This window comes from Carettochelys insculpta, chromosome 8 (genome assembly GCF_033958435.1).
Source record: "Carettochelys insculpta isolate YL-2023 chromosome 8, ASM3395843v1, whole genome shotgun sequence".
In the NCBI taxonomy this organism is placed as follows: Eukaryota; Metazoa; Chordata; order Testudines; family Carettochelyidae; genus Carettochelys; species Carettochelys insculpta.
This window is the reverse complement of record NC_134144.1, coordinates 34,918,131-34,940,889: the sequence shown is the minus strand read 5'-3', so window position 1 is coordinate 34,940,889 and position 22,759 is coordinate 34,918,131. Positions and strand designations below refer to the sequence as shown.

General features: G+C 42.5%; 1 protein-coding gene and 1 long non-coding RNA gene across 8 annotated transcripts in view; one reads left to right on the top strand and one right to left on the bottom strand.

Moving 5' to 3' along the window:
* RAPGEF4 (Rap guanine nucleotide exchange factor 4) overlaps positions 1–5,011 on the top strand; it is a 402,358-nt gene extending 397,347 nt beyond the window's left edge. For all 4 annotated transcript variants that reach the window (XM_075000657.1, XM_075000658.1, XM_075000656.1 and 1 more), the window contains 2 exons: positions 1,240–1,294; positions 3,671–5,011. In XM_075000657.1, the coding sequence (XP_074856758.1) occupies positions 1,240–1,294; positions 3,671–3,798 (183 nt within the window). In that variant the 3' untranslated portion in view covers positions 3,799–5,011. The remainder of the gene's footprint in view (positions 1–1,239; positions 1,295–3,670) is intronic.
* Positions 1–22,759, bottom strand: part of LOC142016630 (uncharacterized) — a 119,629-nt gene that overhangs the window by 94,876 nt on the left and 1,994 nt on the right. The window lies entirely within an intron of this gene.

Sequence of the window (22,759 nt, the reverse complement as noted above, 5' to 3'; positions counted from 1 at the left end):
ACAGCAGCGTTACACCTCAAAGCTTTGTATTTTGTGTGTGCACACTCCACAAGTTGTGTTGACAAAACTGGAGTTTTGCCAGCAAAACTTGCTAGTGTAACCATAGCCCCCATGTTTATTGAGTCATTGTGGCTTAATTTATGTATCAGAAGGGTAGCCGTGTTAGTCTGGGTCTACAAAAGCAAGGAGGGGTCCTGTGGCACCTTATAGACTAACAGAAATGTATGAGCATAAGCTTTTGTGGGCAAAGACCCACTGTGTCAGATGCAGGTCTGACACAGTGGGTCTTTGCCCACGAAAGCTTATGCTCATACATTTCTGTTAGTCTATAAGGTGCCACAGGGCCCCTTGTTGCTTTTGTGGCTTAATTTAGTGACAGCAATAATTTTTTTACTACATTATACCCTTGTTTCCACTGCAGAGCAAACACTTCTGGTGGGGACTGAGTTGGAGTCTGTTCCTTTTTGTGATTTATCAACAAAATAAATTTCAGTTCCAGCTGCAGGAAAAAGAATCCAAGCTGAATTTGCAAGGCTGGTAGTTACAAAAATCATGGGTGAGATTCTGGCCCCACCGGAGTCAATGGCAAAACAGGAGACTGGGCTTGATGACCTCTCAAGGTTCCTTCTATTATTCTATAAAACTCCCACTGACTTCAGTGGGGCTGGGTTTTCATCCGTCAACTTTTTAAATTATAAACTGAGAACCCTTCACCAGGAAAACAATAAACATGGACCTCCAGAATGCTATTTTTGCATTTTGCAGTCACTTTTGAAAGCAGCACTCAAACCCTTAATAACATTTGAAATATCTTAAAAGTATTGAGTGATTTAATGAAATGTGTTCTAGAATGTCCTTAGTGTTAGGAACCAGTGACCTTATAATTAGAGAATTTATGGAGAGAGGATTTTTGGATAACTCTTTTGTTTTTTGTGTGAAGATGGGAGCAAGATTAAACATTTAAAGAACCTGATTTCTCACCTCTACTGAGGCCCTTTGCACAAACTAAGAAATGGAAATCACATATATTGTCCACTTTGAGCCTATGTTAATGAGAATCAGGCCCAAAATGTAAGGGCAAAAATTAAAATTATGAATATTTAACATTATTTGAATATATATTTTTATTAACATTGTTGATGTCTTCAGACCAGTGCTTGCTTCATATCATGGTGAAATTCAATGTTTGTTTTCTGTTTCCACCCTCCACCAAGCTCTTAAAATACATTTTCTTTGCAGCGTATGATCGCCAACACTGTAAGGACAGTGAAATTCTGCCGAAGCCAATCTTTCAGTAAGTGTATTGCAATATGTACACTGTGAGACCAACCACTGGTAACTGGAATGTTAAAAATGAGCTTGTGGATGATAGAGACATGCTGGGTAATGCCCTTTGAGGCAATTTTTTCAATATTTTCACTAGACAGGTTGAGCCTCTCTAGTCTGGCACTCTCGGGACCTGACCAGTGTTGAACAAGAGAATTGGCTGACCACAGGAGGTCAATGTTGCCTAGCAGCATTACCAACACTGCCACTGCTTACTGGGCTCTTAGAAGACATTTAGGGGTAAATTACAGCTAAATAACAGCAGAGAACACTGAGAGCCAGGCCTAGTGGCTGTAAACAAAACTTGATGGAACTATGGGAAACTTGGCCTAACCCATGACAAGCTTACTAAAATCATGCCAGATTATGGATGTTGCCTGATGAGAGAGGTTCAATCTGCAGATGTTGCCAGATTACAGAGGTTTAATCTGTACCTTGTTTATGGTCATGCACAGTGACAGAGGTCTGATAAACCAGACTGGATAATGTGAGCCTCGCTCTGCTACAGAGCATCACTCAGGCTCTGATTTCTTTCTTTTTCTTTCTTTCTTTCTTTAAACACAGCAACCTCCCATCCTTTTTTTTTTTTACAGAGAGCAGAATAAATGGTGTAATAACACTTAGTATGAGAGAAGTCTTTCCCATCCTAGCTCCAGAATCTCATGTTCACTATACTTTGTTCCAGCCAGGATTTAGCTTTTTCTAGAATATACTGTATCTCATTTTACTTTTGGTTTATTAGACATGCTGTGACTTTCAGGTATGAGTGATTTAACAAATTAAAATATAATCTTTATTATCTTCTAAATCTAAACACGCACACATGTTCCCGTCAGTTCAGAATAAAGCAAACCCTTTAGTTTGTATGCACAGTGGAAATTCTGCAATGTCTTCTTTTCTAAAAGAAGAGTAGAAGTTTGGAAAACCTAGCGCATATTGCTGTGAAGCAGCAGTTACTCAGCTCCATCATCAGCAATCTGTGGAATGATATATAGCAATACTTCAATAATTGTAGCAGGAATGCATACAGTGCAATTGCATTATATTGTATCAAATAAAAACGTGATTTAAGTAAAACACAAAAGACCTTCTTCTCTCCTGCCTACCACATCATTGGTGTGGTCCTTTAGGGCATGTCTAGGTGAGCTGCTTTAAAAATCAAGTTAACTAACTTTATTCAAAACAGCCCTTGTCTGCCTCTTGCAGACACAGTTTAATGCCTTTATGGCTGTATTAGCTCTGCTAAAGGGGTTTGTCTACATTGCAAGTGAAGGTGAGATGATAGTGAAGGTAGGGGTACTGATGCTAACTTTATTCTTGCTAGCATGAATAACAATAGTAATATAACATGAAGTCCCGTGGCACCTTATAGACTAACTTTGCCCACGAAAGCTGATGCTCCAAAATATCTGTTAGTCTATAAGGTGCCACAGGACTTCTTGTTATTTTTGAAGATACAGACTAATTCACCTACTTCTCTGATAATAGTAATATAGATGCGGAGGCACAGGCTTCGGCAAAATCTAGCCAGCCATGTACATGTCCACCTGAAGCCTGGGTATGAACTCGGCATTTAGCCCCTGCTGTATTTCATGCTGCCAGATGGTTCAAGAGATTTGGACAGATAAAGATGCAGATGAGTAGGTATTGGGATTTTCAAAAGCATCTGCGCACCTAACTCCTGCTGAAAACAATCAATTAGGCGGTAGGGACTTTTGAAAATCCCACGAGAGGCCTATCTCTGTCTTCTGGAGACAAAATAGCTGGAATAATCTAGCCCAGAGAACTTTTAGATAGTAAACACTTGGAGTCAGCGCCTGTCACTTACTCAGTTTGCATAGCACCTAACACAATGGGTCTGAAGTTGCTTTGCCAATAAGCATCAACATATTGGAAATGTTAAATAATAATGAATTAAGGACTACACTGGTTCATAAAGGAGACATAAAACAATTTTACAATTTTGGGCCAGTGTGAGCTCTCATAAATCAATGGCAGATATTACTAGAGTGTTAAACTATACTGACTAGCTGTGTAATTATTACTAGTGACTGCTAAGCTAGGTATAAAACTTCACCCAAAGGCCATCAATTTGAAAGACTGTCACCAAGGAATCAGAATATATGGAAAAAATAATGTACGATATTATGCATATAAAATACACTGAGGAGAGTGAATTGAAATGAAACAAAATAGTGGAAGGTAGATTTCAAAATATTTTATTTTTACTGCACCACTATCAGGTGTTTACTTATGGTAGAATTCTGAGAAGAGGCGTTATATAATTTACTGAAGTTTTTGTTTGTCCAAATGTAACAATCCTACACCATTTCTGATTCTGCAGATCCTGATGCTGCTCTAACTAATAAGAACCATCAGGATGTACGGAGCTATGTACGACAATTAAATGTGATTGACAACCAGAGAACTTTGTCACAGATGTCTCACCGACTAGAACCCCGTCGAGCATAGACATTTAAAGTGACTACAAAAAATGATTTTTTTTTTCCAGTCAAGGTCATCTACTAAGAACTCCACTTATTCTGCTACTGCACTGCCACTACGCAAACAAGCAAAAACATATTTTAAGATCCTAGGTAATGCACAACGTACCAGCCCTCAGAGAAATTTGACTAATGAAGAGTTTATACGCTCTAACTATGAGGATGCACATGTTGTATACTGTTCATTCATTTTAAGGTGAGACAAAATTTCTATAAATAGTGAAAATAAAAACAAGAGATGAAATAGCCAGAATAGCTGGTGAAACATGCACCAAAAACTCCTAATGGTTCTAAGGAAGGTAGCAGTGTTACTTTTCTCTAAACAAAAATACGATATTTTAAGATTTATTACCCAGTTAGGGACCAAAATCTGCTATCAATTTTGCATATTTGGGTCACATTAACTTGAATGAGAGATGTATACAAGAAACCAGTGGCAGAATTTGAGCCCAAGATAGGTCCAATGGTATATTTCCAGGGTTTGGTATTCAGGGAGCTTTAGAAAAAATGTTTACTTATTAAATACTTACATGTATTAATAACAATTTCAGCTCTTAACCACATTTGCATACAAATGTAGAGCACTCTGGCCATTTAAGTTACCTTGGCAGGATGGATCTGCCATGTTTTGAATGATAAATAAATTAATATTTGTAATTTTACCTCTTTTGGGATTTTCTTAGACTACCAACCAGGATTTTACAAAATTTCAGTTTGAACCAATGAGCTTCCTAAAATCAATAGCATAAAGGTAGCAAAAGATTGGTTCACAAAGAGCACAAAATGCACAATGACAATATTTTTCTGGACAGTAAAACCTTAAATATCACCTGCAATTAGTTGTGGATGATTAAAACATACTTTCTGGACTTAAACATTCACAAGTATTTTAATTTTCAGCAATTGTTTTGCACTTTCAAATAGACTGTAAATAGGAAAGATAATTCATCATGTGATAGAGTATTTATTTGTTTTTAGTAATTGCTTCTGTGCCATAATTGCTTTTAATTTATTTTATCTAGCATGTAATTGAAGTATAGATTTTTCTGTCTTTATATTTACATGTAGGAATGGTGTACTTTGTGTTTTCTGTAAATAATATGCAGTATCTTAATTAAATGTAATTGCTTAAAAAGATTTGTTCACTGTCCTTAACATCTGTTGTATGGACTCCGATATTCATTCCTGCATAAATATAGATGTTGTTAGCACGCTGATGAAGTGAACTTCAATTGATCTTTGCTAGATGTTGAACTGCAATCAGGTCCTCGCACTCTACATGCAATGCCCAATTCTGTCCTCATTAAAAGCTGTTCAATCCCATCACCATCTCTGGGAGTTGAACAGCTTAAAAAGGAGGGAAAAATGTGGATCGTTTGTTTGGAGAAACTACCCCCTGATTCTTTGTGAAGTTACAAATCTTATCAAATTCACTGATTTCAGAAATAAGGGAGGTTTGTTTGTAAGTTTGTTTTTTTTTGGGGGGGGGCGCGTTAGAGAGAGGCATAATTGTTAAATCATGCCACGTCAAATCATACAGTTAAAGTACACTAGAACTGGCAGGAACCTCAAGAGGGCATTGAGTCCAGTCTCCTGCCGTCCTGTCAGGACCAAGCACCATCTCTAAACAGCATTTGTCTAACCTGCTCTTAACAATCTTCAATGATGGAGAGTCCACAGTTCTTACAATGTACAGTAACCTCTTTAATATCCACAACCAGGAAGTTGCTGGATATTCAGACATTCCAGTTAATGGAGAGCAGCTGGTGGGAGGCACAGGCAGTGATCAGTGCCCTCCCCGATAAGAAAATTCAGCTCCTCCCACCCCCCAATGCCAGCTCCCGCTCAACTGCTGCCTCCTTACCTTTTGGTGGGGACAGCAAGAGCTGCTTGTGGGGGGCAGACGCTGCCGCAGACATCGCCAGGCAGCGTGAGGAGCTGCCGCACTCACGAGGAGCTGTTTGCCCTGCAATGAGCCATTTGCAGCGGGACATGGCTGCGTGGATGAGCCTGGGGGGTGGTCCTGCTCAGCCTGGGGCGGGACCCTCACGCAGCATCTCGAGACTCTCAGGGGGTGGGGGGAGAAGAAGCCGCATTATGTCGGTTTTCTGAGCATTCCACTTGAGCAAATAGCGGATAAACAAGAGTTTATTGTAAATGCAAAAAAGAATGAGTTAATTCTTTAAATTCACCTGCTAACTCATATGAAAACTAGAAACTGTCTTCATTAGCAGTTTGCCTCGAGTTCATTAATTCAAGTTAGAACATGCTTTTGCCCCTCAGTGAAGACAAGGCCAGGGAGTCGACCAAGTGAGTAACAACTTTTTCATTTGCTCTTTTCGCATGCTGCATGTTTACATTCTGTAGCTCACAGCAGGTAGATCATCAGACCAGGCGTGATGGGAGTGAGGAATGTTTTACCATGTACCTGTGTGATTGTCTATGTCTAGAATAATCCGGGGGCGGGGGGCTACACAGTGGCTGCGCTATACGGGCATTAGTGGGTGACCAAAAGAAGGGTGCATGTAAGCTGGGTCCCCCAAGCAGCGGGGTGGCCTACTGGTTAGTTAACTGAGAGCCTGGGGGTGGAGGGTAGGACTCCCAGATACTTTGCAAAGTCTGGTCCTTCAGTTTGGGCTGTGTCCCCAAGAGTCCAATCTCCCCCTCCTTAGTGGGGTCTCCCCCCTGGCGCCTGGAGGAGGGTTTGGAGGCTTGCATCTTCCTGCAGCCAACCCAGCGCACAGCTCTGGCTCAGGTCCTGCAGACGAAAGAACCAGCTCCTGCCTCTTCGCTGCTCAGCCCTGAACTGAGCTAGGTTTCCTCCTTTTATTCTCTCTCCTGGCCTGTCACTGGCTGCAGGCGAAACAGGGTGGGGCTAATTGGGCAAAAAGGCCTTGTTTAGCCCCTGCACTGCCAGGCCCTCTCCTCATTCCCTCACAATGCAAAATAAGGCTGACATTTGACATTGTAATCTTCTTCTCTGTTGAACTCATACCACCTCCACAATCTCCAAGTAACCGGAGGTTTGCGCTAACTGTGAATTGAAAATTGTAACTAGTATCATCACTAGAATTCATCAGAACTAACACACATTGCCGTATATAAAGCTGTCTGGAGTGGCTCACTCTGTAATTAACTCAAATATGAATTCCTCAAGCACTACAGTTGCCTTAACCTGGACTCAAAGACAGTCTTCTGGGGCACTTCAATCTGTTTTGCTTGTCAAAGATGGTCCTTTAGATAAAAAAAATCACAACAGTATTCAGGTTACTCACAGCCCCAAGAACAGTCACTTACCCGAGGTCAATTGAACCTCAGATCACAAACCAAAAAGCACTTGTAGCCAATCCTGTAATGGTCTAATGAAAGATTTGTTAATTAAGAAAAGGAAATGGGAAGTTCTTTGAAGAGTAAAGCAGGTAAACATGCATGTACATATACACACAAGTGAGTTACTGTCTTAGGTAACAAAACAACAACAATTGTGATAATATATGGGCGCTGTATATCCATTCGCTAACCCTAGCCAGGCAGCTTGGGGATCCCTTGCTTATGGTTAGAAATACTGTGTTCTGTATGCCAAGCAGCACAGTGATGAAAATTTCTTTTTGACAGGTTTTGATGCTCTGTCACCAGAGTTCACGCTGTGATGGGATGAGTAGTTATGCATGTCCCCTCTTCTGTGGCTGTGGGGAAATAAATAAGTCTTTTGTCCACTGATGTTCCCCCAGTGGTTTGTCTGGTATCTGCAGACCTTTGCAGTACAGGAGATGTCACCTCTTAATGGTAAACTAGCACTTCACACTTGGCAATGTTTCTCTGGGAGTTTCCAGTTTCATTGTTACAAAGCAAGCACTTAAATAGTACTACTACATACTAATACTATGGTAGGGTGCCTGCCCCACACTGGCCTGTTAATAGAGCTTTTTGAAAGCTGTGCAAAAAGCAGCCAATAGGAAAGGGGCTGCATGATGCAGCCAATCAGGGCTGGGCACAACCACATAAGTGCTGTAGAACAAATGCATATTCAGTAGCTAACTGGAGCTGGATGAAGGGAGGAAGGAGGCTGGCCAGGCAGAATGGAACTAGCATCTTGGACAGAGCAGTTCTGCTAGTAGGGATGGGATGGGATGGGAGAGCTAAAGACAGCTCTTGCCTGGCTGTATGGATTTACATACAACAACTCTGAAGCATTTCATGAAGTCCAAACTCTACATACATCTATAAATCTAATACCTGTTTTAGCTAACACACAGGTAGGTTGGCCTGGAGTCCAGCTATGCATTTCTCAGTGTTCAGTGAGGCCAACAGGCTTTGACATGAGGTAACATGCCAGTGTCACAGCATATATGGGGACGTGCTACCTATTTTTGAGACTTAATAGAGTAATATGCTATCCGTACTTGATCAGAAGGCTATCTTTGTATCCTTAAGTCTACAAAATTCAGTCTTTGACTCAAACTTAAATGCTACAGAAACTGATGGAACCATCAGCAAAGTGCTGAGATGATATAGCAGTAAGTATTTTCTCTGTCCCCAGAAACAGCATGGTAAGCAATTACATAGCTAAGAACTTCTCTACCACAGTGCACAATTATTAGTGCTTTAAATTATCACTTGGAAGCCATCTTTACTTACTGTCCTCTTGCTAGACATTCAAAATGATCTAGAAAGAATCTGCCAACAATAGACAGTAGAGATACCCCCAAAGTGCTCTCTTTTTCCAAGTGAAAGCTATATGCTGATGTATATCTATTTATATGACTCAAACTAAAAGATATTTGTGGGACACAGAACATGTCCCCAAGCAAAGCATGCGACAAAGTGAACTAAAACATGTACAAACAGTTTAACAATCAGATCTTTTTCCTACTTAATTTTAAAGTTATAAGATTTCTGTCAGTTCATTGTTTTCTTCAATCTTTTTGTTCCAGGCTTCATGCTAGCATCTAGCTGCATTTACTTGTTTTGTCTTTTGGTTTGTATTGCTGCAGGCAATTGTATTTAGGCAATTTCCTCATTTGCTCAGGAAGGGGTTTCCTCAGTTTACCCCATTAGTTCTTAAAATCTCTGTTACTGTTGTTTTTTAATTATTTTGGGATTGTCCTTGTGATGTGACTCTGTTCTGGAGGAGCGTGAACAGAGATCTCCATGGGATCTCCATGATAACACATGAATGCAGATTGCATGCCTGAATTAAAGTAGTACAGAGCACTTTGAAATCCTCTGCTGAAAGGTGCTGCATAAATTATAAGTAATATCTGAGTCTAACTTGCCTTAACTAGCTGAGATATGGGTATAAATACCTAAACTGGATTTCAATAGACAGAACTCCAGCCTGGCCCAGGAAAGACATTGAGGAGACGTTACAGTTCTGTGACTCCCCGTATTTACAGCACAAGTCAGACCAAAAGCACGTTTGGTTGATTTTACTTCCTGTATGGCCATCTAAGTGACTCATGAACTGGTAAAAAGAATAGAGCGAACATCTGGGGCAGCCTAAACAGGCCTAAAGATCAATCCCTATGTCTATACTACTTTGAACCTCTTACTAGAGGATGCAGCCTGACTCTCTGGTCGTTGTCCTGCTGTCTGACAAGGTTCGTGACTGTGAGTACCAAGTTCAGGGCAGACTGTCAAAAAGCTTGGCAGACATCCCAGTCCGGTGGGCTGTTCTATAATGCGATCTCACCAATGCAGTTACAAATGTGAACTCCTGGATGATACTAACTATCTTGCCATGGAGTCACAGACTGTCCCCTTGGGCACTCCAGTCTATCTTGTCACCCAGGCAGTCAGTGTTTAGTGGTAAATGGTCACTTATGCCAAAAGTCCAAAATAGTCATGTTGCTCCCAGTCCCAAGAGACCAGTCACATATTCCAGATCAATTTTTACCTTAGGTCTGATGTAACAGATAACACTGTTAGCCAATCCCATAATGAACTAACTAAGGATTTATTAATTAGGAAAAAGAAATGAGTTATCTACAAGGTTAAAGTGGGCAACATCTATGGACAAATGAGCTAGAACATTTATCTCTTTGCTGTTTGGACTCTCACAGGCACTGGAGCAAAGAAACAAAAGCAGCGATCCTTAGGGTCAACTTGGATTACCCCTAAAAGACCGTGAGTGCTGACACATTACAACATCTCTGTCACTTGGAACTGCCTGACCTCCCACCCAGGTACAAACAGAAGTGAAAGTAAGGTGGTGTGCTCTGGTGTGCCATTCCAGCTAGAGCCAGCTGGGGTGCTTCCCAATAGGCGCGCGCAGCACAACTTGCAAAGCGTTCTCCCAGATGGGCTCCTGCTGCAGGCTGGTTCTGGCAGTCGCACAGGTACAGCCATGTGAGGCAGGCAGGAGTGAAAGGGGCCAGGTGGGAGCATGTACACCTTCCCTACAGCATGATCCCAGCTGGGCTACTCATGTGTCCACTCCCATCCTGCTGCCCCTCTCTTGCTGGACTCAGCGGTATTGCACTGAACAGAAGGAACAGGGCAGGGACCCATCCGCTAGCCAGGAAAAGTAACCTGGCAGCAACTGGGACTGCCCCAGCCCTTCTGCACTCTCCCCTACACACATGCACACTCCCTAGCCCTCTGTCCTGAGCCCCCATACCCTTCTCTACGCTTACATTTCTTACAAGTACAATTCTATCACAATCCCTCCAACTGCTGCCCTGAACATCCCCTGCGTCCTCCAGGGGGTTGTGATACAACTGTAACCATAAGAAATTTAAATTACTTTCACCCCTCTTTCAAACTGATGGGATGAAGACTCATGCACATAACTTCTTCATGCGTGGCTGGGTCAATCAACAAGTTTTTGGCCCTATGTAGCGTTAGTCTATTTAGGTAAGCGGGGGAACCACTCTTCCTGCCCAGGTTCACAAGTTTAGAGCAGGCATTTTTAGAATTATAAAGCAAAACTTTCATATTGTCTTACAGCATGGAATACAGATATTGCAAGAAAGATTAATGCACACAGCAACTTACAAGTATTTTGTAGAGACTAAATACATTGGTACAAGTCCAACACTTAGCCTGGACTTACATACAGATGAACTAGTCTGGTTTCCAGCTATGAATTTGCCAGTACTCAGCTGATAGCTAAAACCTTGGCCAAAGCTGGCAATATCACACTCATTAGAAGAGATCCCTCAAAAGTGGACACATAGTCCCTGTGTGCTCAAACCTCACCCCCAAAAATGTCTGACTCCACCATTAGGCTCTAGGATTTATGACCCAGAAGACAGATGCATGCTGTCTAACAACTGCTAAGGACCAATTATTGTGAGATCCACAGAATGGGGACCACCTTCAGTGTTACCTGTAAGCTGTGTGCTTGTGCAGCCACTCAGTAGAAACTGAAATGCCGCCCAGCTGATAGCAGAGCGCCTACAGGTAGGTTTTGAGTTTCTGTTGGGGATGCACATTCACACATGCATTGGTACACATACATTTTTTTCTGTGCATAGATGGAAAAGATTAGTGGGAGCATGGATTGCCCTATGTATTTTGAACAGCACTTAGCAGAATGAGGCCTCAAAATAGATTGGGGCTTTTGGGCACTACCACAATAAAAATAATGGGGACCAACTGGTAGCAAAAAAACTAAGCTGTCTTTCACATACATTTTGCTGCTGTTCACAGTTGTTTGTTTGCTTTTTTTTTTTTTTTTTTTCAGTTTCATTGAAAATGTTGGGTTTTAGCCATTGCTGTGTAGGACAACTGAACAGTGGTTGTGATTGAGCACAGCACATTCAGTGTACTCATTTGGTGAGTGCGGTGTCCAAAATATTTTCTCTGGAAACTTTTCTCAATTCTAATCTATCATACAAAATGAGACAGGTAAAGAAAGAAAACACTTCAATGGATTTGAATGAATTCTAGACTATTTCAGTTTTCTACTTCTAAGAAGATGCAGCCAGTGAAGCACACAGATGAAGCACAAACAGAGAGCGAGCAAGAGAGACAAAAAGTTATTCCTCTCTACTCAAAAAGACTGGCACCAAACAGTCCTGGGAGGTACAAGAACTTTGAATACAATTTAGAAATTGTACAAAATAAGTTAGAAATAAATCAGAAGGTTTAACCTGCAGGAGTATATGGAGAAAAAATGAGTTTCACTTAAAGAAATGAAATGAAAAAGAAGTATTTTAACAAAATGTAACTGCAGAAAATTCTAAGTCTAAATTGTTAACATAGCTTCTTAGTGAGGTCAATGGCATAATATACAGTACCTTAACCTCTTGCAGCAATTTTTAAACATCATGCAGCTTAAATAGACTTCTTCTGAATTCAGCAGTATTTCTTCTGGGAGACCTGAATGCAAATCAAGCGGTAATAGTAGAAGAAAATTAAAAGATGTGCTATTCTCGTTTCATTTTTGTACTGATGATAAGAAAAGCAGCATAGAGTGTGATATGGGAAAGTGAACCTCTCCCTTGAATAGGTTTTCATTCACTGTTAATCTGAAATGCATTACACCCTGCGTTTTCAAATAATCATTACGTTCTTTACTGTATTTTGCATTAAAGTTTAGCCCTCACAAGCAGCAGCTGTCACCAAAGGTCAAAGCATTAGCAATCAAAGAAAATAATGGCTAGATTTAAGAGTTACCATTAAAAATACTATTAGAAGCTTCTATAACAGCCGATCTTCACCTTGTGCACCAGCGTAGAGTTTTATATTTGAGATGAGGCTAAGTTAAAACCAGGTATAAGGGAGATAAGAATCTATTAAAACTTTATCTGTTTCACAAAGGTCAGAAGTGCCAATAAAACTGTGGTTTCTTGTATAATAGTGACTCAAAACATTATGACATGAGTGACATCAAATATCATTAACTATGAGACTTGTTTAGACAAGCTACTCCCACATTCTCCTCTCAAAGGAGCAAGTACCACAAACGCCAGCGGAAGCTGCATGCAGTGTCTGAGGGCAGATTTTGGTCTGTTGAGTTCTTATGAACCATGTACAAAGCACTTTCAGAATTTGGGGCCTGATTCTGATCAATAGCAAAACTCCAATAGATTCAAAGGAAACAGGATCAAACCCCATATTCCTTAGGACTATATTGTGGAGTTAACTTTGCAAGATTTCTGATTATGGGGACAGCACACACGCATCCCCAGGAACAGAGCCAGGACTGGCCTTTGATTCAAGAAGTCACAAAGTTTCCTCATGCTCCAAGGTGGTAGTGAACTGTACCAGCCCTATACAAAAACATCTTATTTTCCCCTCAGCAGCAGCTCAGCTGTAAGCTCTCTACCCCTGACCACCACTGTGGCTAGGTCTACACAGCGCCGTAAGCCTGAAATAAGCGATGCAATTTGCACTACGCAAATTGCGTAGTTTATTTTAAGTAGATTTCGCAATAGGCTATTTCAGCATATGGCACTATCTCAACAGCACCACATCCCAAAATAAAGCCCTATTTCAAGACATCCCTGTACTCCTCCTGCAATAAGGTGTACAGGGATGCTGGAATGGTGCACCTGTTATCTCAAAAACTGTTTTGAGACACCAGGCATGTTGCAGAGACGTGGGCAGCTATTTCGAGATACCGCCGTATCCCAAACTAGCTCCTGTTGTGTAGACACAGCCGGTCTGACCACTTACGTGAAAAGGAGGAATAGCAGCTGCCATTTTCCCAGCCCACAGCAGGGGTGTCTCCTGCAGAGGAGGGCCTCTTCACTTTCCTGGAACATATGCACAGCAGCTCAAGAGGAATTCCTACAGAAAGAGTGCTTACAATATATCTGCCTTTGTGTAAAATCTTGTTTCCTGTTTCTTAGAATTACAAAATACTGTGGCTGGTTTGATGCTGTGAGGAGCTGGTGTACGCCTCACTTGTATTTACCAAGCAGAATGTCAGGAGACAGCCCCAAAACAGCCATTTGTTTATTCATGAGTTCTGCATTCTGATTTCACTTCTGAATTTTAAAGAAAGTGAAAGAAAATGCATAACAAATGCACAATCACTGATGCAGATTGGGACTTTTTTCTTGAAAACCCCTAAGTAATAAATGGCTGACACATGGGGATGCTAGTCAGAGACTGACCTTAATTGCCTGTCCCGATCCACATGCGGCAGAATTATAAAAGTGTAACCCCTTTTACATGGCAGGGATTAGTATCAAGTGCTGCCATTGGCTAACATGATAGCCACTCTCTTAAAACTGAAAATAAAATGAAAATTAAACATATCCCCAACTGAAAATAACAATTGCAAATGAATATGGTCAATTAACAAAGTAGACATGCAAATGTCAAAGATAAATGTGGGGGTGGGCATGTGAACATCCTGCAGGTTTTTTTACTTATGTCCCTAAGCACTATCTTTCAGACTCTCATGGTTTCTTCATTACATCACCACTTCTTCTTTTTAAAAGAATGGCTTCTGCAGTGGGTTGTTTAGCCAGTGACATAAATCGGCCATCTGTATTTGCTGCTTCTGCTGTTTTTCATAGTCAGTGACTGGATAAATATATGGGTTATTTTTGTCTGCATCGGAGCACAGTCAGTAGCATTCTGGATGTCCTTGAGAAATAGGGCCAGCAGCCTCCTGGGTTTTCTTTTGTTGTCTCCTTCTGAGTGAGGAGTTACCCGCAGGTCCTGATATCGTCACAGAGTGCTAGTCACCTTCTGTTCAGAAACTAAGAGTCTCTCTCTCCCCTATAATGGGATTGTGGGGAGAGAGCTGTCATTCCTATCTAGTATTTCTTCTGTTCTAATTTCCTGGCATACAGATCTCCTGCAACTAGAGGGTTAATTGTCTCTGATCCCTGAAGGTGGCTAGATCTTGCCACTGTTTTCTGCCCATTAGTCTCTGAGTCAAACTGATTTTTTTTTCTTTCAGTTAACATCACAGACTGATGGATTGTATAAACTGGTTAAGGATTGATGGGGAAATCCTTTGTGGCATTCCTTAACCTTGGTTAATGCAGAAAAAGCTGTTAGGCTTGCCTTAGGTTGCCTGTCTATTTGTGTGATATGACCAATTCTTATTTTAAACATGCTTTCTTTGCCCTGTTACAGTGTCCATGGGGCACCGCAGGGTAGAGGAATCTGCACTAGCAGATCCCATATTAGGGCAGGTACTGATTGCTGGACTCTGAGCCAGCCTTCTCTTGCTCTAGTCTAAATCAGGGGTACTTAATAGTTACACAAGTGTAAATGAAAAGAGAATCACAAAAAATGTGTGGCACCCAGAATAACCAGAAATCTATACAGACACTAACTAATCCCTTTCCACAGCTCTCACTCAGGATTTCCAGTTCTTCTCTTTTTATCATGTCTTGTGATTTAAAAAAAAAAAAAATTACTGGAGTCATGTGAATACTTGAAAAATCTGAGTTTTCATTTTTAAAGGCAATTTCTAGCCCTTATGATTACAGTAAAAACTTGCAAATGTAACTCACATTTAGTTCAAGGATTCAAAAACCAGAAACCAAAGGGGAAAAACCCAACATGCACTTTTAAATAACTGATAAGCCACTTTCATTATTTTGGAAGCCTGACTCATGATTTTAGCATTTGGGGTTGCCAACACTGCATTATGTACCCATAATTGCCAAAGGACTTCTCTCTCATTCACTCAGTATATAACTGGTGCAATTAAATAGTATATCTAGCAGTGTGGTGATAAAATAGCTGATGAACATCATGTTTGTGTCTTATAAAAAATATTGCTACTAAGATTTTTTGTTGTTTGCGCATTACTGAAAGATATGGCATAGTCCTTTCTATAATCTGACAGTAGAGTCAGAAATTCTAAAACTCATCTATGTGTTATGGGGAAGATAATGTCAAAGACAAGAGGCTTCTGATGGAGGTCCACTCACCCTACACTGGATGGGGAAGGGTCAACTCCTTTTTGTGGGCAGAGGAAACCACATCCTCATATCCCTGTTGAGCATGCTCCAGGTATTGTACCAGTATAAGAGGGAGCAGCCTAACTCAGCATGGGTACGCTGCCAGAGCAGGAGGATTCATGCTGCAAGTGCCAGCCTAGGAGCTGCTGAACCCCAGATGGCAGGACTTGGAAACATGGAGGCCCAGGTATGTGAGGCTACCACTGGGAGATCAGAGTCCCCTAGGACTATCACAAGTTCTATGAGTGGGATGTACTGCACGCCGAGGATGGAGCATCCAGCAGTAAGTGACGGGGGCCCAGGAGGAAGAAGAGGGGCCAGCGAGACCCAGGTGTGCTGACGGGCGGTGAGGTGCAGTTCCCCAAGGTGGAGGGGCCTGTGGCCAAACCTGAGCAACTGCGGTCATGGTCCTCGAGAGGGGGTGTCACACCCGAAGAGGGGTTACTCCTGGGAGTCCGTTGGAATCGGTCCCAGAAGGAGGAGAGGCTTACGGCCTAATCCCCAGGAACGAGTGACCTGCAAGGAAGCTGACACATTGAAGGAGTTCTTCCCAAGAGAGTGTGGTCATGGTCCTTGAAAGTGGGTGTCACACCCAAGAAGGGGTTCTTCTGGGAATCTCTTGCAGTCGGTCCCAGAGGGCAGAGGGGCCTACGGCCTAACCCCAGGAAACCTGTGACCCCCAAGGAGTCTGGCACACTGAAGGGATTCTTCCAGGAATCGTGGGGTGCAGCAGGCCTCGGACTGCGAGTCTGCAATCACGCTCAGCAACTCCGCTGTGAAGCGGCAGCACCTGGAAACTGAATTGAGATTAAAGGAGCTGGACAGGGAAGCATGAATGTGCAATGACAGAGCTGAGGGTTACGAAAACTTCTCCAGGGGTGAGCCCAGATCAGGGCAGGGAATCCTGGATTGCATGGAGCTCTGAACCAAATGACCTGCCACAGTTTAAGAAGGGAAAAAGCGATTCCAACCCTCATCTACTAGTGGCCAAGACAGACCTGCGAAGAGTTTTCCAGGCCTAAGCCGAGGAAGGGTGCCTGTGTGTCTGTGCAGGAAAGCATCTTGTCCACTAGGAATGGCAACTCGTATGTGAGAGAAGCTGCCTCACCTTCTGGGCGTGTCTCTGAGACCAGCCAGGGGGACTGGGACAAAGGAGAGAGTGTCTCTGATTGTTTGTCTGTGTTGAACAGCAGCAGCATGCCTGGGGAGAGAGCGGAGTCTGCATTTGAAAAAGGTGCCAACAAGGAAACGAGTTCTATGAGATGTATATCTCCATATATTATTATTATGTGTGTGTAACCTGAGGAAACCAGAGACCCTGAAGAAGGGAACCAGAGAGGGACTAGCCATTGTCCCTTTAACAGAAAATATTTGGGTGGATCCCCACTAAGTCACTTACCAATAGCAGGGCCCTTGGTTGAGATCTGGTGGAGCAGGGAGGGCCTGGGTTGCCTTAGCCCAGCTGCCAACCCCCTGGGAGGTGGGCCAGCCCTACTGATGCCTGCGCAAGGGGAATCAATTGATTCTAGGCACCACTGCCCTGGGAGTCTGGGTGTTATTAGTGACTCCGGCACTCGGCTGCATGGCCCGATAACAAAAGCAATTTGGGGTCTGGGGGAGGCTTAAATCCTGAGGCATTAAGAGGTGTGTGGAACCACAGACCAGAAGATCTGAGCCTTGTCTCCCCTCCTACCCCATTGCTTGGATGGAGCTGTTAGGACTGGCTTGAATCAGAGATGTTGTGTGTGCTGTCCTTGCATGCAGGTGCTGCCCCCACAGCTCTCATGGTGAGGACACAGCATCGAGCCACCTGCCTCTTCTGATGTGCTGGCCATTTCTGAGAGGGATGCAGGTCCAGAGAAGGCAGAGAGCCTGCCTTAGCCCCCCTGCACCATCAACTGGGAGCAACCTGAGGTAAAAGCCCTGCACCCTAACTCCCAGAGCCCCCTCACACATCTCTGTCCCTGCCTCCACACCCAAGCCCCCTGCCCTGAGCCCATTCTTGCCCTCTAAACCTGTTGCCACCAGCCTGGAGCCTCCTCTTACACCCCAAACCACTTATCCAGCATCCCACCCCAGAGTGCTCACCTCCTCTTGTATCCCAACCCTCTGCGCCAGCCTGCAGCCCTGCTCCTTTTGGCCCCACACCAAAATCTAGGGGGATCGCTGATAGGAAAAATGTTTCCCACCCTCATCTAGATGCAAAAGGTGGCTTGAGACATGGTTTGCACTCAACTCCCATTGCACTGGGAATTCCCACCTTTTCTGAAGGGTGTAGCATGGGCAAAGTTGTCTCAAAAGATTTTTATAGTTAAATACATTAAAATAATTTGAATAATTGACAAAGTCCTGTACAGAGAGGACAACTGTTACTCACCGGATTTAAAACGCTAAATACATAGCACTTCATATCTCAGAAAGCATGGCTTTCACAGGATCTGCCTATGCTATTAGCCCTGATTTATCCAATGTACAACAATATAATTTGTGATCATTTATTTATTTTCTGGTGGTTTCACCAAAGCTATCAACAATGAATTGCAATGATCTAGAGTAAGTTACAGCCAAGTAGCCCTAATCCTGCTTGCAATGTTGTGTAGACACTTGATCATTCATTTCATTGCCCTACCAAGCTAGCATATCACAGATCTGAGTATTAGCAGCTTGGTAAAGACACTGTTGCCCAGGTCTACAAGCTGACTTTCACAGCAGTCTCCTATATATGAGCTCACAAATTTAGGATCTTGATGAGATATGGACCCAGAAAAATGATTCCCTGAGCTTCACCATAAGAAATAAGCTTTTCTTTTGCACAGCCACCCCCTTCCCTGCCATATATGTAAGTTTTATTCTTCTGATTACCCAGGATATTCTGTCTGACATCAAAGGACCTTCCTATCTGTGAAATCAATGCATAATCATAATCACCTGATTAATCTGTACAGAATGCTGTACATTTTTGATTTATTTCAATACCAGACAGCTTTGCCAATCATTATAAGGTACAGTGAATGTACATGCAACACTGCCATGAGCTACTCACGCTAGTCAAGGCAGCCTCTGGATTCAGCTGTGAGTGACACGAAAGTGAACTATCTAGTGGCTTACAGAGGCATCATATCTAGTGATGAGTACTGCCGCTAGGCAGCACTGCTGGCCCTGGGTGTGGCTCCAACAACAGGGATCCCATGTAACCTCTTTTGCCTTGGCTTATGAATCCACAGTGATCTCAGGAAGTCTTGCAAAAGAAAGCTTAAGAGAATGGTGCTGAATGTATGTAGGCAGACTGAACTATCACTGGTACCGTCTGGGATTCCACTGTCATCAAGTCTGTCCGTGCAAGTGTGGTTAACTGTGTTCTTCACAATCTTTGAAGCCCAAGGTGGTCTCTGAATGGACATGTGACGGTAATAGATTGCTGAACTGGTACGCTCAACCATACAGTACACTAAGCGTGTTGGGAAAGGAAATCAGAGATGCTCTGTGCTACCACACTATAAACTTGCTTGGGCCAATGGGAGAGAGAGAACGGTACATTTATGAGAACAAGAAGTAGTCTTGTGGCACCTTATAGACTAACAGATACTGTGGAGCATAAGTTTTCGTGGGCAAAGCCCCACTTCATCAGATGCATCTGATGAAGCGGGTCTTTGCCCATGACTGCTTATGCTCCAAAATATCTGTTAGTCAAAAGGTGCCAGAAGACTTCTCGTTCTCAAAGCTACAGACTAACACAGCCACCTCTCTGATATGCCTCAGTACATTTATGAATGTTTCTGTGCATGCAGTAAACAAGGTAGTGTCAGATGGGAAGAATAGCTCAGTGGCTTGCACATTAGCTTGCTAAATTGAGGGCTGTGAGTTCAGTCCTTGAAGGTGCCATTTAGAGATCTAGGGGTTTTAAAAAAAAATTGTTTGGTCCTGCCAAGAGGGCAGGGGACTGGGCTTGATGATCTCATGAGGTCCCTTCCACTTCTATAAGATGTGTATCTCCATATACAATAAAATGGGGAGGGTGATACTGTCACTCTGCACAGTTAAGGGGGTGGATTGATTGTAATAAATTTTTATTTTGGATGACCTAGCTGATAATGTAATGTAAGGGTGGAACAGTGCTTGTGTATACAATGACCTCATGTCTGTCTTTAGTTCTTAAAATACACATTATAAAGATGACCTGTAATGATGGCAATAAACTTTCTTAATTAAATAAAAAGGCTTTATTTGTATTACTAAAACATGAAAGCATTGCCAGGCCAGCTAGCACTAGAACACCAAGTAATAAACCAACAACATGATTGTAATAAGAGTGCATAAACCAAACACTGAACAGTGCTATAAAAATCTCCTAATTTTGTGTCCCCTGGCACGCTCTCCTTTCCTTTTGTGTGTTTAGCATAAATTACCTGCTGATGCAGGGGTGTGGAGTCATGTATGGTGTTAGCAGACAGCAAGGGGGGAATCTAATGGGGGGACAGAGGGTTGCCATGGGGATGAAAGTCTGAGGATAAATTTATCTTCTCCAGCTGCTGTTATGTCCCAGTCTCCCAATCTTGAAATTATCCGAAGCGTTCCTGGTATGCAGTGCATGGTACCATGGAGGAGGAGCAGGCTGGGGTTCAAACACAGCAGGAGCCTGCACTCTTCCAGCCATTATCCAAAGCTGCCATTCAAACCAGTCTCCCTGCTGTACTTTCTTCTTCCTTCAGTGTTCTTGTTCCAGGAACTGTGATGCAGCTGTCTCCTTTATCTTCAAGCTCTACAAACTCCTGGTACCTTTCTGCTTTCCTCTCCGCCTGCCTTCTCATTTGCTGTGCATCCTTGTCTCTTTGGCACTACACTTGCTTATTAGCCATGCCCAGAACATCAGTCATTTCAACATGGAAATACCTTGAACAGGATCAGCGTATGACAACACAAATCCAGTGTGAGAGATCTGATGAGGTTCAACAGCCACTAGAGACAGGGGGTCCTACAAGCAGACAAAACTGAAGATTGTCTCAGGGATTCACAAATGGTTCAGTGCATGACCACAAGAGTCTCTGTGGAATCTCAAGGACAAAAAAGTGTAACTTCAATTTATTATGAGAGGAACACGGATTCTGGAAGTTCCATGGGCACAACTGTGTAATTGACATGAAAAGAGTACACACAGAATGGTAAGTGAATGTTTTTTTTTTTGTTTGCACACCATCATGGTCTATGAGGGAAGGAAGGTGACCACAGCATACTGAAGGTTTTATTTCAGACACTCTGCACTTTGGAGGGCATCACAATTCTTGGGGTTCCTCAATGACAAAGAGCTTTTATGCCACGTTTCTGGTAGCAAGGCAGCCATATATGCCACTTAAGTATCTATCCACACACACAAGAGTTTCTGCCACAAGAAAAGTTTGCATTTAACAGCAGGGATTGGGGCAAGCACGATCTTGCATGGATTACTGTCACCCCATGATTTTCAATATGGACTTTTATGACTGCATGCGTTCAAACTTGTAACAAACTCCACAGCCAGACCACCATCATCCCCAGCACATTTCTGGACAGCAAACAACCCCTCCGGGCATATTTAGAGAAATGATTTTGTCACACTACAGACTACAGTGACCTTAACTGGACTGCATTTCTACCTCCCACCAGCTGTTCAGTGGTGTCTTGTTAAACTGCTCTTGTAAGTATGGAGCGGCATACTAACAGGAAAGGCAATATGGGGTTCTTATTTTTAATATCCTAGCATATCTTAGCAATCAAGTTTCTAATAAAAAAAGTTCTGTCCCTTCCCTTTCTGTGGCAGTCTGCTCCTTGGGTGAGACATCAAAAAGGTTCCTCCAAGTAAGGATCTCAGATATATTGCGACTGCCTTAGCGGCAACGCCTTCAAGGGGACTGGTTCCATTACCTGGCTAGCCTGATATGATGCCTGCTGGTTCACCTCCAGCCCTACACTGCATTTAGGGCAGCCACCCTGGCTACCCAGGTCCTCATGAAGCACAGTTGACCCCATGCTCTGTGCAATATCCAGCACTAAGTCTGGCTACTCTCTGTTGACAGTGTATATTGCTTTTTTGATCCACTTTGTAGTCTGGCTGCAATCTGTCAACAGAAGTTTTGTTAGAAGATAACTTCTGTCGACTGATGGCTCTAGTGTAGACATAACCACCATTCCCAATGATTTTAATGGATGCTGTGAATTCTCAGCACCTTTGGATTAAGTCTTTTGTGACTCATGCAAGTTTACGTAGGAAGTTTGTGGCAGAACTCTGGAATCCTGTTTCATGCCTTAACAGCCATGCCCTCCTTTCCTGCTGGTACATGCATACACACTTACTGCAATTGCCTGACTGGAAACAATTTTATTTGCTTCACATTCTTTTGTGTCATCTCCTTAGAAATGTGACAGCTTACTATCAATTTGCAATAAAGTTTTCCATTTAGCCATTTAAAGTTAATTAAGAAAAACTATGTTTTTCTGAGGAAAACAGCACCTGCAAACAACTGACCGAATTTGTATGCTCATTTTTGTGCCTTCTGTAGAAAGGAGATGAGAAATTTGAATGCAATGTAAGTTATAACTGTGAAATAAATTTTACCTCTCTTCTGTAGCAATCAGTCTCCTAGTATTTTTAAAACGTGCAGCTGTTTGCAGGAAAGTGAAAATTGATAATATGAATAATAAGTTATAAAGCTTAATGATAGGAACACGCTTTTCCTTCACAGCCTTAAGTGTTTTCAGCTCAACTTCCTGTTCACATTGTTTTGTGAAATAAGGATAAAATGTCCTGGCCAGAGCAATGGCTAATAGGTGTGCTTGACTGCATACAAACACAGAATCTGTCCTACTCGGTTAGACCGTGATCCATCTGGTTCTGACAGTGGTCTAGAGCAAAGCTTGAGGAAGAATGTAAAAATAGGGCAAATATAGATGGCTACTTGATTTGACTTAACAGAAGTGGGCACAATATTCAAGGTGAGTATACACCATGGGGTTTATATAGTAGCATATTTTCTATCTTTTCTGTCCCTTTTTCTAACATGACTTCAGCTGAGCCCT